This window comes from Pteropus alecto, unplaced genomic scaffold (genome assembly GCF_000325575.1).
Source record: "Pteropus alecto unplaced genomic scaffold, ASM32557v1 scaffold287, whole genome shotgun sequence".
Classification (NCBI taxonomy): Eukaryota; Metazoa; Chordata; class Mammalia; order Chiroptera; family Pteropodidae; genus Pteropus; species Pteropus alecto.
Genome location: NW_006439718.1, coordinates 1279911 through 1304566, shown reverse-complemented (window position 1 = coordinate 1304566; position 24656 = coordinate 1279911). Strand labels below are relative to the sequence as shown.

Sequence of the window (24656 nt, the reverse complement as noted above, 5' to 3'; positions counted from 1 at the left end):
GAAGACTAACCGAGGTACTTCAAGATCTTCTAAGATATTCACTTCTGTCCAGCTAAGGCCTGCTGTGCTTTCACACAACTATAAGTTCCTGGCGTTTTTCATATTGCAGTCATATAGTTGGATACTGTTTTGTCCCACACAAGCTGACTGGCTCACCCTTTAGAATCTTCCCATAACTCTCTTCCTGGCAGTATACTGACTAGCATAGAAGACTCAGCCTGGATATCAGCCCTGGCTCTGGACACAAGGCCAATACCTGGCTGGCCAGCCCTGTCCCCAAGAAGCAGCTTTGGCTATCTCTTGGTGTAGAACAGAGTACAGAGGTTGAAATGACTATGAATGCTATCTTGTGGCTAATAAAATCAGACTATGTCCCTCTGGAAGGAATTTCTGAGAAGAAATTTCCCCATTGTATCTTTTGAAATGTTTATACCCAGAGTGTTTGCTCCTCAAGTCCTTGTCTATTTTCGTGCCCGGTACAGTAGTAGCCATTGTCACAGGTACTCACGGGGCCAACTGGAACCATGCCTTTAAACCTTGTATTAACTTCAGAAGGGATGTAGGGAGGTCTGCACCTCCCAAAGTTCCCTGGGCTGGGTTTCATCATGTCCCTTCCTGAATTTTTTGGTACAGACTCCCTGAGACCAGAAACTATGGCTGTCTAACACCAATCACCTGGCCCAGCAAGTAGTTAGTGAATTAAGTTGGCTTCACGAGAAGTTGAATTCAATAAGTTATTGTCCTGATATATCTTCTCTGAGATCCTAGGATATCATTCTTTATGGGTTTTATGTTCTCCCAGGTCAGGATATAGATGAAAAAGGGGCCATATACTAAACCTGACAAGCTCAGGAGAGACATACATGATTGGCCTAACAAACTCAGAGACTGAAAGTAACCATATAGGATGGTCTGAACATAAAAATTCCTAACTGAGAGCAGGTCATGGTGTCCTTGGACTGTAGCTTCCTTAACAAAGGTCAGTCTTTATCTTAAGTGAGCCTGTTTATTGTCTTTTTGTATCTAAGATAACATACACTTAGAATGTCAGAGTAATCTGCTTCTCCAAACCCCTCAGGGTACAACCTCGGCCAGAGCACTAGGACCACAGAACCCCTCATTGTTATCTTGTTCCCCAAATGCCATTTCTATATGCTGTAAATGTTAACTATCATGTAGCCACCAATGTAAAAGAAGTATATTTCCTGTTAAGGGTGTGGTTCTGGGCAAAGATATGCTAACAGCCAACTTCTGCTTCTGTAATCTGCTTGCTTGTTTGATGTTAACTAGGGTGTGGTTAATCTGCTTGCTTGTTTCATGTTAACTAGGGTGTGGTTAATCTGTTTGTTTGTTTGATGTTAAACCAGGGTGTGGTTCTAGGCTTTATGAGCTGCCTCTTTTGGGAGCTCAGGGCTGATCTCCTCTAACCCTGTGTGGTAGAGAGTCAGTCACCGGCCAGCTAATAAAGGCTGATAATTCATCTCAATTGGCTCCATGGGTCTAAGAATTGATCTCACCACAACATTTCCCTGTTTCACTTTTTATCTAATCTCAGAGATTTTCTCGCTTTGCTTTCTCCTGCCTCCCTAATCTACCACCATTGAATTTCATGTAACCCCTTTTACTCCTCCTCCTTTGATTCCAATGTATAAAATAAACTGCAAAACTACCATTCTTCACAGCATTTTCTCAATTTGTTGAGATTTTGCTTCCCAGCAATTGTCATCAGTTTGGCTTAAATAATCTCAAAAGACTTTTTCTTAGGCTGGATGTTCTCTCATCAACAGGGGCTTGGTGCCTTCCCAATACATGCACTCATTCATCTATTCACCCACCATCCTTCCATTTATCCATCCATTCTCCATCTCTACCCTTCTACCTATTACTCACTAGTTCATTCAAATATCTATCAAACTGCAAACCTATTTATCCATCTACTCATCCACCTATCTGCCATCCATCAACCCATGCATCCCTCAATCTGCCTATTCATCTGTCTACCCATCTATCCAGCCTCCATTTATCCATCCATCTATCCAACCTCCATCTGCCCAAGAAACATTTATTTTGGATTCAAACCTGCCTGGAGCACCATTTTCAGCCAAAGTTGGTACCGGGAGCCTCCTCTATGATCTTCCTCTCCTCCTATGATCCCCTTGACCATTCTGTCCTTGCTGTGGGCTCCTAGGGTTTTCTATGAGTAGATTCAGAGCCTCTGCATCCTCTGGGAACACCATGCCCTATGATGTGAATTCTAACCAGGGAGAAACTCCACACTGAGATTTACATATGTATTTTTTTAACTCTATCTCTCATTCTCTCTCTCTCTCTCTTTCTCTCTCTCTCTCTCTCTCTCTCTCTCTCTCTCTCTCTCTCTCTCACACACACACACACCACACACACACACACACACACACACACGTTTCAGAAAGGCTCATCTTTGGTAGCCAGCGTGGAGGGAAAGCACTTCTTGTCATGCAGACCAGAGGTATATCTTCTGAGTCAACACTGATTTGCAGTCAACAAGCTGAATTAGTTAAGTCCAAAAGATCCCTCGCCAAAGCTAATCTCTTGCCCCAACTCCTCAGTGTCCTCAGCAGAACAAAAACTTTCCACCGCCCCCACCGCCCCAAGGGAAAAAAAAATAAGGAAGCAAAAAATAAAATCTAGACTCAGCTGCCACATATGTTACTGAATCCACTCTGCCTGTTTAGAGAAAACTCTGCACATTTGGGGACTTCTCAACATTCTGGGGTGGTCAGCATCTCTCTGCATCTGAGTTTTCTCTAGGGACACTGTCTACCATGATACTACCATGTCAAGAACACAAACATTGAGAAAGAGGAGCCTCACCGAGACGTCACTGATGGCAATGGCAGATATGCCCTCCCGGTGGGCAGGCAGGTGGGCCACATGGGTGAGGTGGTCCAGGTCCCACAAGATGCAAGTGCAGTCTTGAGAGCCACTCACCAGGAGGCTGAAGGTAACCGATGCTGCCAGGCATGTGACAGCCTGTGTGTGTCCATATAAGGCCTAGAAACAGAAGACAGACCCACAGGTTATGAGCGAGACCATCAATCCAGCTACTTGGTGAGATACTCTGCTCTCCCTTTTACTGTTGGGCCGCAGATGAGGAAACAGAGAATTGAAGTGATTCAGTTATTCCAAAGCCTGTGATGTGTGTGTGTGTGCATGTGTTTGTGTGTTTGTGTGTGTGTGTGTGTGTACACATATGTGCATGCATCCATGGTTGCCCTCTCATTTCTGTTGGTCTCCAGGGCTGAAGCCCAGCTGGGGAGAACCAGTGTCATAACCCAAGCAGACACCAGCAGCACCCTCATGCTCTGTACCTCCTATATTTGTTTCTAACCCTGAAGCAGCACATGCTACTATTAGTATGAAGGGCACTGATTTACAATGTGTAGAATCTCAACCAGCAGCATAACATCATCTGGGAAATTGTTAGAAATGCATATTCTTGGGCCCTATCCCAGACTTATTGAATTAGAAACTCTGGGGGAGTGCTTTGTTACCCGGGTTTTCACAAACCCTCAAAGGAATTTTCATGCTCATTCAAATTTGGGCATCACACTATGGGAACCTCACGAACACACATGCCCCTGAAAACTAACCTGGGAAGAAAGCAGACAGGTTTGGTCTGCTAAAAGGATGTGACTTTTCAAGTCTAATGGATCTGGGTTCATAGCCGGTCTGCCATGTAGCAGCAGGTGACTCAGGACCTCAGTCTTGGTCCTCAGATTGGCCTGTGCGGGGTCTGGCTTGGTTCATGAATGATTATGTGTTCACATCTGGCCAGAGGCCTTCCTTCCTGAAGATACATTCCCGAAGGGCTAGGGCAGGCTACCAGGCCCACTGCTACTGGCAATAGTGTGGTTTCTATCACAGTCGTTCTCAGGGGCTCCCAGTATGCATGATCTGAGAGTTCTGTACACAAACGTGCCTGCTGCCCTCTGGAATCAGCCAGAGAAGTGTGGAGGTGGCCCTCTCACAGTGATCACCTTGGCTTACCTAGCAGTAAAGTTCCACCTTAGGGACAGATAGCTAGCTGCTTACTCATTTGGGTCAGTGAGGCTGAGCATCATTTGTCGAAGCTGTCACTTTGCCTGGTCACAGCAATGAAAAGTTCTGCCTCAGATTCCTGTTTGTCCTCATAGGAACTTAACAAGCCACCCACCAGATGGTGCTGGCATGGTTCTGGGCATGACGCACAGAAGAAGATTTAGGTAATCTTGGGGAAATGGAAACCATCTAAATGAATAGGGGAAAGCAGAAGATTTGACAGAAGCTTTCTGGTTGTCTTCACAGAATGAATTAAGTTTTTACCATAGGGGACACAGTGACTCTAGAGTGCAGATCGGGGGTGGGGGGCGGGCAGGAATAAAGGCTGTGAGCCCCAGCACCTCTATCTGCTCTCCATTTATGGAGCTGCAACTGCTGCTCTCTGCAGGGGAGGCACTGGGGAGTGAGAGGAAGAGCCTGCATGTGTGGGCACCATCCACCTACGTGTGCAAGGCTTGTTTCCTAAACTAAAGTATCAGGAGACAGCCAGCACCACCCGTCATCTACAAGGGCCTGGAAAATCAAACAAGGGAGACAGTTTAAATGTGTTCTCAATTAGTTCTTTTGTTCCTCAGAATAAAACCTCTCTACATGAAAATAACTTCATTATATCATCTTATACCTAATTAAAGTAGCAAAAAAAAATGTTAAATAAATAAAATAATAATAAAATAAACACTTTGCCCCTCTATAAAAGCTCATGGTTCTTTCCCCCACAATTCTTTCCAACAATTTCTAGTTTCGGAGCTTGAGAAAACAATAAATAAAATAATAAAATAAAATAAAATAAAAACAAAACTTCGGCAAATAATTTTTTATTCTGGATATGATGTGATGAGATGGGTCTTCCCAATTAAGTGTTGATGACACCATAAAGCTATAGAACCATTATGTCACTGCTCATAATTCTACTCCTTAGAATTTATTTTAAGGAAACAATTCATCAGAAGCAAACAGCAATCTATATAGGATGTTTTCTGCTGCACTATTTACAATAGTTAAAACTTGAAAGCAATGTAATTGTTTAGGTTTAGAAGAAATCGTTTATGAAACTGTGGTGCATTGACATAATAAAACAATTGAAATGTAATTTTATGGAAATAAAATAATATGGAAAAATTGAAATGTAAATTATAGAGACTGTAGAAAAGTGGGAACGACTTGATAGGCTGGGTGAAATAGAATAAACATATTTACACAATGACCAGAATGATATAAATGTGTGTATCTGGGGGTGGTAGTATGCAACAATGAAAACTTTTACAGGGATTGTAGAGAATTGTTCCACTTTGAAGTGAATTTTAAATTTGTCTTTAATGTTGAAATATCTTTTTAAAATAAAACACTTTCAGAACCTGTTTATGAAGCTATTTAATGACTTCTCTGTGAACAAGTTGGGAACAGAATTCCCTTGCTGAGCAGCTGGGGATCCCCAAGACCACGTCAGCCCCTGTAAGCAAATGTAAAGGGTTTTATTTTCGCCTAGAAAATAAGATCATGTGGGATTTTCCATACATTTTTTTTTCTTGATTTAAAATTAGGAGAGGTTGATAAATTACATTTTTATGCTGTCAATACAGGGGCTTTTACAATATATCTACACTACTGAACAGGACCTTGGAGCAGCAATGGGAGGGTCACTTCCCCAGCTCTCCAAAGCTGGCTTTGGGGTCAGGCTAGATCTGTTGCCATCCCCAGAGTGATGCCTGGGAGAGGGGGACAGAGTAATGCACAGTCTTTTCACACAGGTCCAGGATAAAAACCCGGTCTCCTGACATAGCAGTTGATGGAAAGGAACAACGTGAAAACGTGAAAAAGCAGGTACTCCAAGGCTGGCCTTGGATCACTCCTCTGAGAGTCTGGGGAAGATAGCTTATGCTTGACCTGTGCATGACTTGCACAGCTGCCTGTCAGCAGGTGCCACCACCTCTGCAGAACTAATCAGCACCCTCAGAGCTAACCAATTCATTCCTTCATCTTATGGTTACTGAATGCCCACTGTGCACCACTCGTGTGTAGGGGTGGCTTGGAAATGCCCAGAGAAAGCCAGTATCAGTTCCAGTGGAACATGTTCAGTTTAAGAAATCTGGTCAGTGGTGAGTTTTGTATGATTAATTTTGTTTTTGTTACTTCGGAGCTATATGGCTAACTACAAAACAGATATAAAAACGAATTGCATTTAGAGTTAGAAGTGTCCCCTAGTGATATACTTGGGCAAGTTCAAGAGTACACAGAGAGAAAGCATGGATTAATGTGCAGAGTCTTCAGTAAGCAGTGAGTAGCACTCCGCTTATCACTATGAGTAGCTGTGGTATGTGAGGTGGGGCCAGTGGAGTCTTCTGCCCCTAAGTCTGCTTTACTCTACTCCAGCACAACTTCTCCTGTCCTGAGATAGTCTTTCATTTCTTGGCTCTATGATGTTGGATGAGTCATTTAACTTCCTTGCACCTTTTTTCTCACCAGTAAAGATGATAATGGTACCTATTTTGTAGAGCCATTGAGAAGGTAAAATGAGGCTATCCACATAAAAGTGCCCATTGCAAATGCTCAAACGTGTTCTCTAGTTCAAGGAAACCAGTTTCGCTGGCACTGATGTATAAGTGGTATCTCTCACTGAGGTGTGGTTCCCCGTGGAAGCATCTGCCCTGTGCACTTGTCGGATTCACATGGATATGAAATGGTTCCTTGAATGACACAGAACTGTGTGCCACCCTCAACGCCTCACTACGTTCTGTGGTCTTGAGGTCAGGTAGTTGGGGAATGCTGGGGTACTGTGCCTGCCCAAAGCACATCTTCCCAATGCACCATGCCTGCCTGAGGCTGCCATACCTGCTTGAGATGCAGGCCTCTTGGGCGGCCTTTGGCCATGCTGAGCTCCCATACACACACGACGGCACTGGCTCCAGAAGTGACAATTGTTGTGGGGGATGGGCATACAGCACATAGACAGCGTCCCCAGGCAGCCAGGTTCTCGAATGTCATCAGAATCTGTAAAAGACAAGTAGGGTGAACATGAGTGCCAGGGACAGCACAGCGCTGGAAGCCTGGGGCAGGGTGACAGAGGGACACAGACAGGTCTGGATGCCACTAGCCTGCCCATGTGTCATGTAGATGTGTCACTTGTTCAGGAACCTGACCCTATCGACAAAATCCAGGCCATCCCAAGCCTGTCCCCAAGAAGCTCATACTCTAGTAGGTGGGGAGAAACATGTGAACAAGTAGTTATGGGGACCCTGTGAACCCTTGTGAACACAGGGAGCACAGGAGGCTAGCAACTCAGCCTGGGGAGTTCAGAGACAGCTTTCAGAGTGGGTGACATCTGGGACTGTTTCGCTAGCTGCTTCATGAAGGCACAGGAGGAAGCTCAAGGAAGGGTAAGTGAGAGCTTGGTGGATAGTGAATTCATGTCTTGTTATAGGGTGGGGCGAAGGATTAGTGGGAAAGAAGTGAGAGTAGAAAAGAAGGCTAGGGAGGTGGCCACGGCCACATCCAGAAAGTGAGATAGCTAGATGGCCTAAAGGGGTGGGGGCCAAGTCACTAGAGGGCTTGCTTCTGGTACCTGCTGAATGCTCAGTACATGGCCTCTGAATCTAAGCCATGACCAGAGCTGGAGGAGCCCCCAGGACTTCCCACCCAGAATAAGTGAGAATCTTGGTGGGCTTGCTGTACAGACAGTGGTGGTGACAGTGTGCACTGCTAACTCACAAGCTTGACCCGTTGAAATGTGATCAGAAGCTTGGCCCACCAGGGCCCTTGGCACAGCCACACGAACCCTCTCACTCCCATGCTGGGGACACAGCCACATGGAAGATATGGGCCACGGGCTGCTGTGCCTGCTTTGGGCTCACTCATCTCCTGATCACCTCTGCCTCAACCAGAAGGAGGCTGAGGCCCTGTGGCCACTCTGATACCCTGGTCTGCTCACCTTGTCTGAGCCGTAGTTCCCCAGGCAGCAGCTAAAGTCATCAAAGCCCCAGCTAAAGGTTCTGTTCCAGAGAGGAGGCAGCAGCACCTTGTTCTTCTCCACAGCCAGGATGGTCTTCTCGGTGGGGACAATGTGGCCAATGGCGCCTTTGGGGGACTCTGAGCCTAGAGAGAAAAGGTACATATCTGCCCCCCAGTCAGTGTGGTGAAGCTCAAATGTCAAAGGACCACACCCACTTTAGCTGGGCCCAGAGAGGAGCCAGGAGCAAGTAACCCAATCTCAGCAAAGCACGTTCCCCGGGCAGGAGCCACTTGCCAAGGTACCTCACTCCCAGGCCTCATTCCAGGGGACACGTTAGACCCTGGCCCCAAGCCTGTCCCCTGGCCCTCAGTTCCTCCCTTGACTTAGCACATACATTCAGTGTGTGGCCGTGCAGGTCTTCTATGTCTCTTAAGGGGAGGAGAAGCTGAGGCTGTCAGGGCAGATATCACAAAACCATAGGAGCCATGAGGGCTCTGTCCTTCTCATCCCTCCCAAGCACCATATCTAGCAGGGCTGGAAGTGTCAAAGACCCTGTTCTTGGAATTCAAGGGAAAAAACTGCAACAAATCCTATGTTATACTTCTCAAGACCAGAATGTTCTATGCAGTGGGAGCTCCCCAAAGCAATACATGCCCCAGAGTGGCACAGATGTTGGACTTCAAACACACACACACAGCTTCTCTAGGAAATGGCAGGGCTGGAACTTGCACCCGGGCCATCTGCCTCAGGGCACATGCTTTTGGCGACTGGCTGCAGGCTCACCTGGGTGATCAGGAGTAATGGTGTCTGTAGGTACAAAGGACAGGAGGCTGCAACCCACCTTCAGGAAATCTGAGACTTGCTCGTTCAGCTTTGGAGGTGAGGAGGGGAGTGTATGTATGAAAGAAAAAAAGAAAGACAGAAGGGGGTCGGGGGGTGCGTGTGTTCCTGTATGTGTGTGTGTGTGTGTGTGTGCGTGCGCGCTTGTGTGTGCATGTACATGAAAGAGAAAGGTATGTGTCTCAGAAAGACAGACAGATGCATAGGTCTTCAGAAGTCAGAGTCTGACAGAAGTCATCCTAAACACTTACAGAGCAAAGGGCTCCCCAGATTCCTGGTGTGACTTGAGACACGGTCAGACCACAAGACTCTGCTGAAGTCTGTGCCCTTGAAGGAACACCAGTCAATGAAGGGACACCCCAAGGAAAGGGAATCAAACTAAGAAAGGCCAGGTATTCACCTTTGACTGTGACCTGAGAGGGCCTCAGTGACTGCAGGCTGTAGAAAAAAGGCTGTGAGTGGCCAGGCAGGCTCACAGGTGTGGAGACATCCTTCCCAGATGAAGGCTTCCCTGCAGTGGTCCTGGCCGGGTGGGGTTTAGTAAAGAGCTGGAGAGGTAAGGGAACAGATGCACATCGCACAAGTCATCGGAGTAGACAGCCAGAGGCAGAGTCATCAGCATGCTAGTGGTAGCTGTACCTCCACTCTGGTGGTCCCAAGGCTTGGCTTGCTCCTGACCTAGGTGACCATAACCAGCATAAACAGGACCATCTGATTCAACCTTCAGATGTTATAAATGAGAGACCTAGAGCTCAGAGAGGACAGCTACTTTCTCAAGTTCCTCCATAACACTGGCAGACATAACCTTCCTGGCTACCAAACTTGTCTTCTTCACCAAGCTGCTTGGGAAGAGGATGACTTCACTGAGGAGCCCCTGATCCCTGGAAGAGCTGTCTCTCATAACGTGGGGTCGGAATGGCCATCTTCACAACCCAGATCACGTTTCTCTTCATTTGCTTGAGCTACTTCTCATGTTTTCCCTTTCTCTTACACACTCTCTGTGGGCACATCCATCTGGGCATCAACACAGAATTCTTTAATAGCATCCATTCAAATATTCCAAATAGTACAAGCAAACTCTATTAGTGGCCTTTCTTATTTTTCTTAGGTCTCTACTGTCAAATTATCCCTAATGCCAAACTTTTTGCATAACCAGGCAAAGCAGAAAATATAGCTAAGGCAAGCTCCAGCTCTTCACAATCCCCTCCTCTGCCTGATTAAGCTTGTGCTGGGCTGCTTTCTCCAGCCAGTGGGCACATTCCTGGGTACCACCATGGAGGGGGCCAAGGTGGGAGCTGGCTTCAGCTGGGCACATGGGCTCAGCAGGCAGCTGGGGGCTCAGAGCAGCCTTGGCTCAGTTACAGCCCTCGATCAGATGCTGAACCATCTAGTAAAGCTGGGTGAGTGATCAATAGAAACAGAAATCAGAACAATGATTTTTAAATGAGCATTAAATAAAGAACATTCTTCCTTGCACAGCAGAATCACTAAAGCACTGTAGTCACCGTAACGGCTTTATCAGGCACAGCCTCTTCATAGAACAGTGCATAATTTTGAAGCATTTTAATCTTGTCTTCAGGATGGAACCACATGAAGAATTCTAATTCTGATCATTACTGAGAACTATTTTTTTAAAAGTTCACATGGTATATCATTATGTAAAATTATAATCTAAACTTATGTGCACTCCTTAATCACACTGGTGTGAAAAATATTTTTAAGGGCTATGAGTATATAACACAGGTACAGTTATGAGTATATAACACAGGCACAGGTGGTGGCTACTATGAGTATATAACACAGGCACAGGTGGTGGCTACTATTTTGAATTATTTAATTGCTTTATCTGTACTATTCTATATTTTAGAATGAAACCATTAGGCTACCCAAGCTTCCTTCTTGAAATTCTCTGCTTTCTACCAAGGCTCGCCTTGGGCAAACCCCCATTTGGATGTGCCATCCATTCTCCAAGACACCCTCAGGCCCTTCCACATTCCCATTAGTGAGAGCTGGGTAAACACAAAAATGCCACATTAAGACCAGGCAGAAAAAATGTTATTAGTTTTGCACTAACTGAGATGAGACCATTCAGTCCTCATGGTTACATGTGGGGAAGGCCGTGGCCCAGGATGGTTCTAAAATTGGCTGGGCTTGTGCTCTCATTTCCCAGTGACTCCTGAGTGCCCAGGCTAGGACTCCACCCGTTGGACCATGCTTCTGACCCCTAGATGGCCATGCTCAGGGATAAAACTTCTCTACACTGAACTAATGTTTGAGGATAAACAGGAAAAAATCGATTAAATAAATGCCTAACTCTCCTGCACACCATTCATCAGGGCATCAATGTGAATGCACAGCCTCACACTGCCATGTGACTATACTGATGGGGGATGGAGCCAGCGGAGCAAGGGCTCATGTGAGATCCCTGACACTTTACCAGGGGCCCTAGGGGGCAGAACTGAGACTCTCACACCAGTGGCAATGTGACATGGGCTTTGGAACCAGCCAGATGGGGCTAGAGCTCTACCTCTGCGCCTGCTAATGCTGCAATTGTAGGCATCTTATTTATTAGCCCCTTTCAGCCCCAGTTTCCTCATCTATAAAAGAATAATTCCTATACTCAAAGCTTATGAGAGGATTCAATGAGGTAATCACACTAATAACTAACATTTGTTGAGTGCTAATCATATTTCAGACACTTTCGAACACTTGATATCTGAACACTTGATTACTGAATCTTCGCAACCACCCTACAGGGTGGATACATATAAATAATTAGATCTTATGGATTAATCATAGTGTCTATCAGATATATCACAGATGAATGTAGTCTTCATTATCATCACTAATGATGGCATTACCTTCATTGGCATCAGGTGGTAACTCAGGGTTAAGCCTTGATTTTGAAGGCATAGGAGAATGATCAGAGACCATTTTGCCTTTCCAGTCCTCTTTCTTGCTTCCATCCCAGGAGAAAATGTCCTCACTCTCCCCCCAAAGCTCACGCTGCACACACGTGTTTTGAGAAAGGAAAACAAAGGACATGTCATGCTGTACCTGTTTGGGAACCTGTCCAAAGTTGCTGACAAACCCCAAGATGGTATTCCTGATCAGGGGGTCACCAATGCTGCTGAGGTCCATTTTGTCACCGTAGAAGTAGGGGTGGAAGGTATTAACAGCTTCCACTGCAGCTGACCCCTGCTGCTTGTACCCAAAAATGAGGTCTATCCAATGGTGGAGGTTGGCACTGACGAAATCACTTTCCAAAGCCTGGAACCGAAACCCAAAGAACATGAAACATGCAGGCCTTTCACAGACTCATATGCTCACTGCACAGATCAGGAAGGGGTATGTGGTTCAGGATGCTGGTTCTGCACAGGAAGTGAATGATGCCTCCCCGGGCTTGGTGAGCTCTAAATGGGCAGATGTGCAGGGCACCATGGACCAACCAATTCTTGCCTCCAATTAGTGGCAAAACAGATCTGTTTCCACCATCCTACCTCATACACTCCATAAAATAACCAAGAGGATCAGAATAGGTCACACAGGTCTTGGAGCGATAGCTGAATGAAAGAGACCAGACTGAAAATAAAGTCTTGGGATCCGGATAAGAACTGGCATAGGAAGAAGAGAGCTGATTCTGACCAGAGACTGTCAGGAGGTTGAGACTAAGTATTGCAATTAGGAGAACACATTCTGGAAAGGATTGGACCCACGCATTGCCACTTATGCTCCTTAACATCTCTGTTCCTCCGTTTCTTCATTTGTAAAATAGGGACAATAATTGTACCTTCTTTGTGGGTTTATGTGCAGGTTGTTTTGCATCCATGACTGGCACGCAGCAATCTCCTTGTAGTAGTATTAGCTCCAGTGATTACAATGGACACCTACTAGGTACCTGGCATGGCTTGGGGTTTTATGTTTGTTGTCTCTGCCCATCAGCACCACATTTTGCTGGCAGGTATAATTACCCCACTTCTGGGGCACGTTCACGTGTATTTTTTGAAACTACTGTCCTAGTTCCCAACTTTCAGGCCTCAGAACTCCACAAGGGACATCCAGCCTCACTGAGCAGATCTCAGTTCACTCAAGTACCTAGAAATTAACTGACATCTGGATCTGGGCCCCTTTTAAAATTATCCAGAAAGAACAGAATCTGCTTTTGAGGTGCAGCTCAGTCCCTGGTAACGTGAACTTCCCTGATTAAGACAACTCTGTCCAGTCCAGGGCATGCAGCAGGCAAGAGCACTCATGCACCAAAGGAGCAAGTGTGATGACCTTGAAGAATATTTTGTCCATGCTCAAGCTCTCTGTCCCCAGGTGGGAGGACAGGAGATGTTCCAGACTCAGCCACAAATCCTTGCTCTGAGCTCACATCCTCTAAGTGAGACCTAAACTTCACCCTTCTCAGGAACACAGCTTCCACTGGAAGCCAGCAATGTCTGCCTCTAACTAAAGGTGACATCTAAAAGGAAACTGAAAGAATTTATCACAGGAGTCCAAGCATGCTCAGAGATACAGCCCAGATGGATGGTGCTGGCTTAGATTAGGGTACCCAGGTTGGCAGTATTTCTCAACGTTTCCATACATGAGCAAGAGGAACCGTGGGCAGTGTTTGGACATCTCAGTTGACCTGAGAGATGGTACCTGTTTCTACTGAGCAGAGCCCAAGATTTGCCCTTGATCATTCTTGGTGTTTTCAATCTCTCATCTCTCAGTTTCTTAAGCTTCCCTTCTCTAATGACTTATGCCTTCATTCTACCTAAAGTCACCCACTCTCATAAACACACCTTAACCCAAGTCAGTATCTTTAACTGCTCTATCCTCAAAATTATTCATTTCAAACAACCCAGTTGGTGAAAGCCACACCCTTATCTTGCTGGTTGTTTACTTCCTAAAATTATTATTCCACCTAATCAGTATTTTCAGTCTCCTCACTCCTTTATTTGTTTTAGTTGTTAATCTATCCTGTCTTTAGCCACACCTTGATCCAGCTCAGATTTAGTGGGTCATCATTTCAATAACAATGTGGGCAATATTTCTTGTTATGTTTTTGAATAATGTGTACTTCTGTCTTCTCATAGCACTCTGAAAAAATGCAAATATTTTTTGTCTTCCTGGCTATACCAGAGTATCTGGAGAACGTCACACAAGGCAATACATTAATTATCCTATAATTTTTGATTACCAATCTCAAATGGACACTGAGCATTGCCAGAAAACCCAGATATGTTTCTCTGGCCAACTCATGCTTAATTGTTCCACATGACTATTTCACATTCCCTGCTCAACTCTGATTCTCTCCACAACTCTGACTCTCTTCCACTGTCCACTCTAAGCAGCTGACCATACCTCCCACTTTACAGAGAAAACAGAAACCAATTAGAAACTCCTAAATCTTTCTTAGAACACATATAAACCTACCTTCATCTGCCACCCCCTGACCTCCTTCCCTCCCATTTAATTCAAGAAGCTGTTCTACCTCTTTTATAAAACTAACCCTTTTTATTTGGTTTGGAATCCAAATCCTCCTACTTTCTCAGGAATTTATTAATTATTTTTTTCTTATCCAACCTCTCTTTCCCACTGTTTCTTAAACATGCTTACTAAAATTTTAAAAATAAAGCCTATTTCCTTAACCTCTCATCCCCACCTGGTACTATGCTCTCTCGTCATTCTCTCCTTCATAACCAGAATTTTTTTACCCATCCTTACCATCTCCATTTCCTATTATTATTTAATTCTTTTATTTTTATATATATTTGAGTTACTGTCTAGTGCTGTTTATTTCAGGATGAAGAATTCTCTTTAGTATTTCTTGTAGGGCGGTTCTACTGGTAATAAATTCTTTGTTTTATTTATTGAGAATGTCAATACATTTCTTCTTCAGTTATGAAGGATTTTTTTCTAGATATATTTTTTCTGTCATGATTGGCAATCTTTCAGCACTTTATGTCATACCACTGCCTTCTAGCCTCTACAGTTTCTGATAAAATATTAACTATTAATCTTATTTAAAATACATTTTAGGTGATGACTTGCTTCACTCTTGTTGCTTTCGAAATTATTTTTTTGACTTGATCTTTTAACAGTTTGATTAGGTTGTGTTTTTGAGTTATCCTTCTTAGAGTTTCTAGAGTGTATAAATTAATGCTTTGCATCAAATTTGGAATATTTTTTAATATTATTTTTTCAAATATTCTTTCTGCCCCTTTCTCTACTCTCCATCTGGTACTTCCCTTATGTATATTCTTTCTGGTATGCTTGATAGTGTTATACAGGTCTCTAGACTCTGTTCATTTTTATTCATTAATTTTTCTGTTTGTTTCTGACTTAACTGTCTCAATTGATTTATCTCCAACTTTCCTGATTCCTTTGTCTGCCTACTCGAACCTACTATTAATGCCCTCTACTGAATTTTTCATTTCAGTTACTATATTTTTCAGCTCCACAATTTCTATTCGGTTTCTTTCTACAATTTTTTTTTAATCTCTTTATTGATATTGTCTGTTGGTGAAACGTCATGATGATACTGTCCTTTAATCTGTTAAACATGGTTTTATTTAGTTCTTTGAACGTATTTACAATAGCTTATTTAAAATCTTTGTCTAATAAGTCCAAAGTTTGGTCTTCTTTGGGTATAGTTTTTATTGACTGCTTTTTCTCCTTTGTATAGTCCATACTTTCTTTTTCTTTATATACTTTATAATTTTTGTGGAAAACTGGTCATTTTAAATATTATAATGTGGCAATTCTAGAAATCGGATTCTACCCCCTCCCCAGGGTTTGTTGTTATTGTTGCTGTTTGTTGTTTTTATTTTTTCTAATAACTTTTCTTAACTAGTTTTATAAAATCTGTATTTTCTGTTGTATGTGGCCAATAAAGTCTCTGCTCTGTTAGCTTAATGGTCAGCTAATGATTGGATGAAGATTTCTTTAAATGCCTAAAACAAATAAGTCTCCAAGTCTTTGCCCAGGGCCTCTCTGTGCATGTTAGGGCATGGTATCAATGTTTAGCAAGGCAATTTAAAACTCCACCTTTACCTTTACATCCTGCTAGCACCAAGCCTCAAAGTCAGCCAGAATTGAGAGCTTAGGGCCTTTTTAGGTCTTTCCTGAGCATGAGCACAGCCTTGTGCATGAAAATAGCCCTAGATGTGTGTCTTTCTGGGTTACCAGAGATAGTTTGAAGTTTTTAAAGGCCTCCTATAAACATCTCATGCCCCAGTTTTTCCTTTTAAGCTTTTTGGTTAGCAAAAATATTGTTTGCTAATTATTATCTATAGCCTTTGGCAGCCACAGTGTTAAACAATTGTCTCTGATTGTTTTTGATAAATGTCATTGAAAAAAGGGCTATTTGCACTGGGCAGGCTTTGAGTGGAATCTTTCAGGGAACCACCAAACAGGTCAAATAATGATAGTTCTCTGGGTACGGGTCTTTGAAGGAGCTCCAACTCTATTCTACTCCCTCCAATGACTGCCAGGCTGTTGGTTTTTACTGTGATTGTAGGCTCTTGGTTTTCAAGGCTATTACAGAGCTGGAGAAGAAAAATGGGAATGATGCAAGTTAAGACACCACAGAGCTTCTATTCTTATCAAGATCCAGTGATTTTTCTTGAAGAAATACTTCCCTGATTGTTACAAGCCTTTGGTTAATTTACAGAGTTCTGAAAAGTTTGTTATGACAAATTTTGCCATTATTCTTATTGCTTTTATGAGTAGAGGATTTTCAGGGGTTTCTACTCTGATGTTTTCACTGATATCAATCATTAAATCCTAATACATTCTAACCCAATCTTCATTCCACTAAAAGAGCTCTCCCCGGATCACATCTCTAACCTACATTTCATGGCACTGTGTGTTTAACCTTTGTAGCATTTTTTACAGATACAATTTGATCAGTTTGATCAAATTGTATCTGTAAAAAATTTGATCAATTTGATCAAATTGGTTCTCCACTACACCACTGGCATCTGTAGTCATGCCTGTAGAGTGAGCTTTCTCATTTGCCCTAGGCCAAGAACTTTTATGAGAACACTGGGGAGAGGGATGCTGCCACCTAAAGGTCAAGTTTATTTCTAGCCCAAGTACTCAAGATCAGTGAATTATGAAAGAGGTGACTGATGTTACTGAGATTCCAGAGGCAAGGCAAGGATAAACCAGGGAAGAATTTTCTCCTTGCAAAGAGAGAACAGAAGAAAATGCCCAAGTTTTGTTGTTAGTAATCAGGCATTCTCCAGATTTTTTTTTCTTTTTAGGTATAATTTACATAATAAAATTCACCTTTTTAAAATGTACAGTTCAACATGTACAGTTCTGACAAATGTATGCCATCATGTACTCCTTTGCTGCCATCCCCTACTTCAGACCTTGGTAACCACTGACCTGCTTTCTGTTCCTACAGTTTTACCTTTTACAGAATGTCACATAAATAGAATCCCATGGTATGTAGCTTTGGGTTATGGGTTTGTTTGTTTTTCCTTAGGATAAGGCTTTTGAGATTCACCCATATTGCTCCATGTATTAGAAATTTGTTCCTTTTTACTGTTAAGCACTATTACATTGTGTGCATGTATCATTTGTTTATCCATTTACCAGTGGATGGACACTTCAGTTGTTTTCAGTTTTGACTAGTAAGAATAAAACTGATGGATTTCATGTACACATTTTCTGTGGACATATTTTCATTTCTCTTGGGCAGATAGTTACAAGTGGAATTGCTGGGTGATAACACTAAATGCATCTTCAACTTTATAAGAAATTACCAATCTGTTTTTCCAAAATGGCTATACCATTGTGCTTTTCTTGTCAGCAATGTATGATGAATTCTGGTTGTTCCACACCTTTGCTTATTCTTGTTTTTATCAGTATTTTAAATTTTAGCCACTCATGTGAGTGTGAAGTAACATCTCATTGTGGTTTTACTGCATGTTTCTCTGTTTACTAATGATGTTGAACATATTTTCACATGTTAGTACTAACCCAGGCATTCGATCCAGGATATGTGTCCCAAAATGGCCTCTGCCCTCTACCTACATTAGCCTTTTTGAGTAATAAGCCAAGTCCTCTCCAGTCCTGGTAAATCCGTTGGCAAGAAGGAACCCCTTGGGGCCTCTAGCCCCTCTCTGAACTATACCAGGCAGTATGGCCCAGGGCATGATCTTGCCTATAGGGCTGGCTAAAGACACTGACTTGCCCACCAGGGCATCCAACAAAAACTGAATTTGCTCCCCCAGTAATTCCTGCAGCAAACTTGTACTAAGGGCAAAGCCTAATGGAACTCTTGAAAGAGCCCAGAACCTTTCTTTTCCTGCCAATGTGGGACACAGAGCCCAGCCCCTTCTCTGGACTCTCTAGAGATAAATAAGAGCCTCAGAAATGCTTGTCACTAGCTTTGCAATTGCACAGGAAGCCTCCCTGGAAATTAAGGGGCTGCTGAGGTCTTCATTCAGGATCCCAGGGACTTTGGAATACTCACGCCCAACTCACCTGTCTGTGCAGGCTGACAAATTTCCGAGGATCCTCATCAGCCCAAGGAGGGAGCTGCACATCCCCCAGTGCTGTTCCATCCTGCATGCAGCCTGAGTGGGGTGAGAAACAGCGGGGCTTTGAGTAAATGGGAGCCCAAATTGGGCTAGGAACCAGGGAGTGTAACAGTGTGCTATCCAGGACTGCTGATTCCATGCATATCAGACTGTAGGCTGTGTCCTACACAGGCCACACTGCTTCCTGCCTCCTCTGTCTGGAATATCTCCACCCTTTTCTGCCTGGAATATTCCTACTTGGCCTCTAAGCCTTTGAGCCCTCCATAAGGCCCTCCTAGCTTCCCACATAGCGTCTGTGCCTGACTCACAAGTGTATAAAAACGATTGTAGTGTCTTCATTGTTTGCACTTCTTCCTTCCCACTATTCTATGCCTTCTCATCTGGGTGCGTTCTGTATAGTGCTGAAAGAAGAGGGAGGTAACAACAATAATAAAAGCTATCGTGTTTTGAACACCTAAATGTATGCCAGGGCACTATGCTAGGTGCTTGGCACACATCATCTTATTGAATCTTCATTTAGCTCTATAATTCATGTGTTTTCTCTTAATTTTTAAAGCAAAGACAACAAGGTTTTCAGAGGGAACTTCCTCAGACATTAAGAAGAAGAGCCTGGATTCAAGCCCAAGTCTCTATCCTTCCCATTAGCTGCACAAACTTGAACAAGTTGCCTAATGGTTTTGGGATTTACTCTTCCCACCTGTTACCGCCCAGAGGTGGTATAAGGATTAAAAGAGAAAGTACAAATAACATGTTTAGAATAATTCCAAGCATATGAGGTTGCTCAATAAATATTAGCTATAAAACCCTCCAGAGCCTTCATGGTGCAACTAAAATAAAATCTTTCTCTTCTCTCTCTGGCCTACAGGGCTGTGCCTGGCGTGGCCTTTCTCATCATTTAGTCTCAGCTCACCTGTCACCTACTCAGACAGGTCCCTCCTGGGGACTAAAATAACACAAGGCTCTCTGAGTCACTTCAAACCATTTTCTTACCTTCTTTTCTTGTAGGACTTCTCAGCATCATACAATATTTTACTTATTTATTTGTGTGTATTTTCCATCCCTTACCCCAACCCCCGCATGGAATATAAACACATTCAAAGCATTCTGTCCCAGAAGACACAAGTAATTCTTCAATTCCCCAGTGCTTATAAAACTGCCTTCCTACAACAGGTGCTCAATAATCCCTTGTTTCCCTGACTTTCCTGAGGATGCCTGGTCCTCAGCATGTGAGCCATTTCTGCACTAAGACCCTCCTCACTTCCACACAGAGCCCTGCCTTTATTTCCAATCACTCCCTTACCCTTCCAGCACTCCCCTCAACCCAGGCTGGCTGGCCATCTCTTTTGGCTTCTACCATTCCTGGTCCCCTACTACTTTCTCGCCCCCTTGCCCCGACGCCTTGTGGGGCTGGCTAAAGAATGGCCTTTGCATTCGTCCATTCTCATCTCTGATGCACTCAAGTATCTGAGAACATAAACATGGCTAAGGCCACCAAGTTCCATGGGATCAGACTTGCTGGACACAGGCCTAGGCATGGGCATGTTCTAAATGCTCCACAGGTATTTTGGCTGCAAATCATCGAACAAAAGGTGAGCACCTATAGCAGGGGCTGGATCTCCTTATCTATGTCCCCTAGGCCTGCACTTGGCCTGGCTTGAGGTACAGGCTGATATGTGCTATTTGGAGGGGAAGAGGAGCTATGGGGCTCCAGATATGTGCTGGCAATGCTTCGTGAGTATCCTCCTTAGGGTGGGGGATTCCATCCCCTTGCCTTGGATGGAGAGTTGCCCATCCTATATACCCCAGGCTCTGACCACATACCCCCTCCACAAGTCACCCTGACATTTGCGGTGGAGGCTCCTGAGGTACACACACAGTAATCAGGAGACCTGCAGACTAGGCCTCCTGAAATGTTCATTCTTCCTCTAAAGCAGTCAGTGAGAAGGCATGGCTCATCCTGGGGTAGGGACTGAAGAAAAAGGAGAAGCCATCAGGGTATCTATACAATTACTGTTGGATACCACCCAGCAACTTGTCCTGGAAGACCCAGCATCTCTGGGTTCCGATCATGGAGTCCAGGCTAACCCATTTGTGGGACATGGAGGAAAACAAGGCCAGACACAGACAGGGGCTTGTCCAAGGTCACACAGTAGAGAAGTGCGAGACCAGGCTATTAGCAATGGCTGCTGCTCCCTGGCTGCCCCTTGCTGCAGACTAGGGCCTAGGGACCTTCAGAGGAAAGGTCATGGGAAGAGCAGTTCTGGCAGCCTGGGCCCAGCATCCTTCTCTAGTTCTCACCTTTTCATCAGGTGCTGCCACCCAGTGGAAGCCTCACACCAACTGCATGGATCTCATGAGGTGTCTGTTTAGTTGCTCAGCAAAGATTATTCACAAAGTTAGTCTCAATCGCTCTCACACAGGCTTCCACTCACCAAACTCCACCGCATTGCAGTTGGTTAGAAACTCGGGCAGGTAGAAGAACTCCGGGGTCAGCTCCCTGACATCACTCATGTTCTCTCTGGAGGCCGACTCCCATGCATTCTTTATGCTGTGGAACATTCTATCTGCCACATCAAAGCTTCCACCCTGTATGGAAGAAGGGGATGATATGATTAGCTGCTTGCCATGAGAACTCAGGACGTGCAGGGACTGCTTGTACGGGCCTCCACTCATCTATTCTGTTGCTGAGGCATGGGTTCTGCCATTAGAACTTTTCATTCACTCCCACACATATTCATTCATCAGTCCATGAGTGCATGTGATGGTTTATTCAAGCATCTATTCACTCAAACTTTCTCTGGAACCTTGCACTGAGAGCTTGCACAGAAGATGCATGGATAATAATAATGAAATAAAAGGATCAGATCAGAAACATGGTTATTTGTCTGACCATTCCTCAAATTTGCTGAAGGGTAGCCTTGAATCAGACACAAAGACAGGGTCTAATAAACCATTCTTTCAGGACCGAGAGTGGGTCAGATATTCTATGAAGGGGTTGGGGAATGTTTCCCGGAGAAGTACACCCCTGCTGGGTCTGCAAGCCTGCTGACAGAGAAGACAGAACAGTGTTCTGAACAGAAGGAAGCCTTCGGTCAGGAGCAGAGGTGTAAGAAAGCAAGTCAAGTCAGGGTCATGTAACCTAGCATGGTGACATCTAACACAGCAGCCTTGAGAAGAGAAAGCCTGAGGATGGAGAGCTGGAGGCACACCAGCATTCAAGGGATAGGAAGCTGATATATGAAGATAAGATGTCTGCAACACCAGCCAAAGCCAGCCTTAATTCCAAGGCCCATTTCCACAGGTGGCTTAATGCAGTCCTGAGCTTGGCAGCTACAATTGTACCAGGTAAGATTTAAGGCAAATTCTTTCTTTTGATTCCTTGTTCTTCTCATTCATGAAGCTATCTTGGGAATCAGAGGGGGCAGAAAGGTCCCAGTTGAAGGAATGAAGATGCTGAGGGCAGAGGGACTTCAGGAAAGATTTTCTGAAACTAGGTTTTGGGTCTACTTAAGTTTAGAGACATCCGAGGAATACCTTTCTGCCTGGGATTCAATAGTTCACTTGTCCGCATTAAGGTCAGACCTTTGTTCAACCAGGACTTTCTTTCTGTCAATTTCTGCAGTGCACATGTGGCCCCACGAACAGAGGGTTAGAACCCAGAATGCCAGTCCCTCTTTCGCTTCTGTTAGCTTCCTTTACTTTTCAGATGACTGAAGTTTCCTGTTAGCATTTACCTAAGGAAGCTTTGGGCAGCTGCACAGAGGATGAAGGGTAAAAAAGGCAAGAGCCTTCTCTTGGCAAGTCTATTCTATGTTAGCATGTTATACATATATAGATACTCTCTCTTAGTCTTCACAGCAGGTGCATTAAGAAAGAATTAATACTTCCATTTTGCAGACTAGAAACATGCTCCTCAAAGTTTACTGATTTTCCTAAAGCAATGAGTTGCAGGACTGGGGTTATATCCATGGTTACAACTCCAAAGGCCATACCTTGTCTTGTGTCAGTTTACTGGGGGGAACCCCTGAGCCTGGGTAAACTTACAGATTATGTATAGGCCAAGAACATTCAGCTTTCTGAGAAGGAAGAACCTGCCACACACCTGAGGTAGGCCACACCAGGGCGTTGTGGCAGGCTGATCAATTTTCCAAGCCAGATTTGAGGATCCAGTGAGATCCATGGGTCACTCTCTGCACAGAGACAGGGACACCAAGAGACCCAGTTACCCATGGGTTTGCAGCCAAACAATAAATGGCAGCTTAAAGATGTAGCTTTTATCCAAGGTCGCTTTGCTCTTGGTTGATATTAGAGAATGAGTTCTACCATCAGATTCAAATTGAAATGGAAACAAAATGGAGGAAGAATATTTCTAAATAAATCTGTACCTAATGAGTCGCTCATTTAAATGTATTAAGAGCTTTGTATATTTAATCTGCAGCCTGAGCCTTACATCCGCGAGAGATTGATGCCTCCTCATCATCCTGTTTTCTTTTTGCAGCTTTTATGAATGCTGATGGTAATCTCTTGAGAAACAATATGATTTGGTAATAAAAAGATTACCTGTATTAAATAAAAATAATATATACATAGGAAATATTGTTAGTGCTACAAATCTGGTTAAAGATATTACCACAAAGAAAAATGTTATTTTTTTCACAGCTGTCTAATGTATTTTAGCAAAAGTAATATCTTTAAAACTTAAGCCTGTATTATTTATAAAGGAAGCAATAACTGATTTTCCTATTTCCTATATTAATAAATGTATTTGCATACATTTGTTTCAAAATTAATGGGTTTTCTCACTTCTGCAAGACAAAAGAAATGCCAGTTCCCTAGAAGGAAAGTGGAGCTGCTTTATAGTTGTCTTGTAAGTCTGTGGGTGGACACAAATTATGGTGGCTGCCATGAGTGAGTCCTTGCCAGGACTAGATTCTCAGGAAGGGAAGGAAGGAGAAAAGGAGGAGATGGTAGAAAGAAGGAAGGGAGAGAAGGAATGAGGCAGAGAGGCCCAATTAAGCTTTACAGAGCTCATCCATAAGGAAAATCCAAAATAAAATAAAACCACGAAATTAAATCTAGAGATTGGATGGAAACAAAGTGATAAGAGAGAATTACTGAATCAAGATCTATGCCTGCATCTATTCTGCAGATATTCTTGAATATGAAGAAAAATGAATGCTATGTGTATTCAAACAGACCAGAAAAAAATTAGCAAGGTTATTATTATCAACAAAGGAACAGCCTCTTCTTGGAGATTTCTGAGGCAAAGGTTACAGTCATTGGATTGTAGGCCCAGCTAAGAAGATGTCACTCATTTGTAAAGACTCCAGAAAGATATTCTGAATATTTAAGGGCTCAACAATAATATAACCCTAGGTATTCTTCCTTAATTAAAATACTTCGAAGTGCTTGATTTTGTTAAGAGATGAATCAAAATTAAAAGCAAAATAATGAGAGAAGATGTGACCAACAAGATCTGTTGCTGAATGTTGACAAGAGTTAAAATATGAGAAAATTCCATAATTATAGTATATTGATTAAAACTAGAAACACCCTTGAAAGGAGTGTTCTATATCAAGGGCACTACTCTTTTCATGAGGACAAAATCTATGTGCACCTGTGTCCCTGGATAAGCATTTCAATTGCCATATTCTTAAACCCCTATCCAATATGGATAGGAAACTATGTTAAAAAAAAAAAAAGTACAGTTCTTGACCCACGGTCACAGGAAGTTCAATAACTACATGTGCTCAAAGACACTTAAACGTGTAGATAGTTTTATAATATGTGCTAGGGAGTCTATTCTTCCTTTCAGGTGGGTCTTACCCAAATCAACCCACTGCCCCATCCAAATAATGGGATTGGTTTTATGAGTGGGCTGACAATCCACTGTCATGAGAGATAGTCTTTCCAATAATTTAAAAGTATCCTGTGTAAACAATCCACCCTGTGTATCGATACATCAGTTGATCTAAGCTGCTGTCCTTTGTTCATCAAAGAAGCTGTGTGCACCTTAGCTTTGGAACTAAGCCAACTTGCAATATGAACTCTAGTGAGTTTCTTAATCCTTATAACCTCCCGTGGCCTCCTCTGCAAACCAAACCTGGATGACTGTTGTGGGTATGATAACAATGCGTGTGTGAGTATGTGAGTGTCGGTGAGTGAATGAGAATGAGGGTGCATGAGTGTGGGTGAGTCAGAGTGTTGGGTGAGTGTGAGAGTGTGCATGTATATGCGTACATATA

At 43.5% G+C, this 24656-nt stretch overlaps 1 protein-coding gene across 1 annotated transcript in view; it reads right to left on the bottom strand.

Moving 5' to 3' along the window:
• The window catches only part of WDFY4 (WDFY family member 4), a 265837-nt gene that overhangs the window by 8231 nt on the left and 232950 nt on the right, over positions 1 to 24656 (bottom strand). Inside the window, exons 52-58 of the mRNA XM_025050333.1 lie at positions 20844 to 20997; positions 18356 to 18447; positions 11924 to 12136; positions 9267 to 9414; positions 8006 to 8190; positions 6910 to 7068; positions 2854 to 3033 (exon numbers count right to left, since the gene is read on the bottom strand). Of these exons, the coding sequence (XP_024906101.1) occupies positions 2854 to 3033; positions 6910 to 7068; positions 8006 to 8190; positions 9267 to 9414; positions 11924 to 12136; positions 18356 to 18447; positions 20844 to 20997 (1131 nt within the window). The remainder of the gene's footprint in view (positions 1 to 2853; positions 3034 to 6909; positions 7069 to 8005; positions 8191 to 9266; positions 9415 to 11923; positions 12137 to 18355; positions 18448 to 20843; positions 20998 to 24656) is intronic.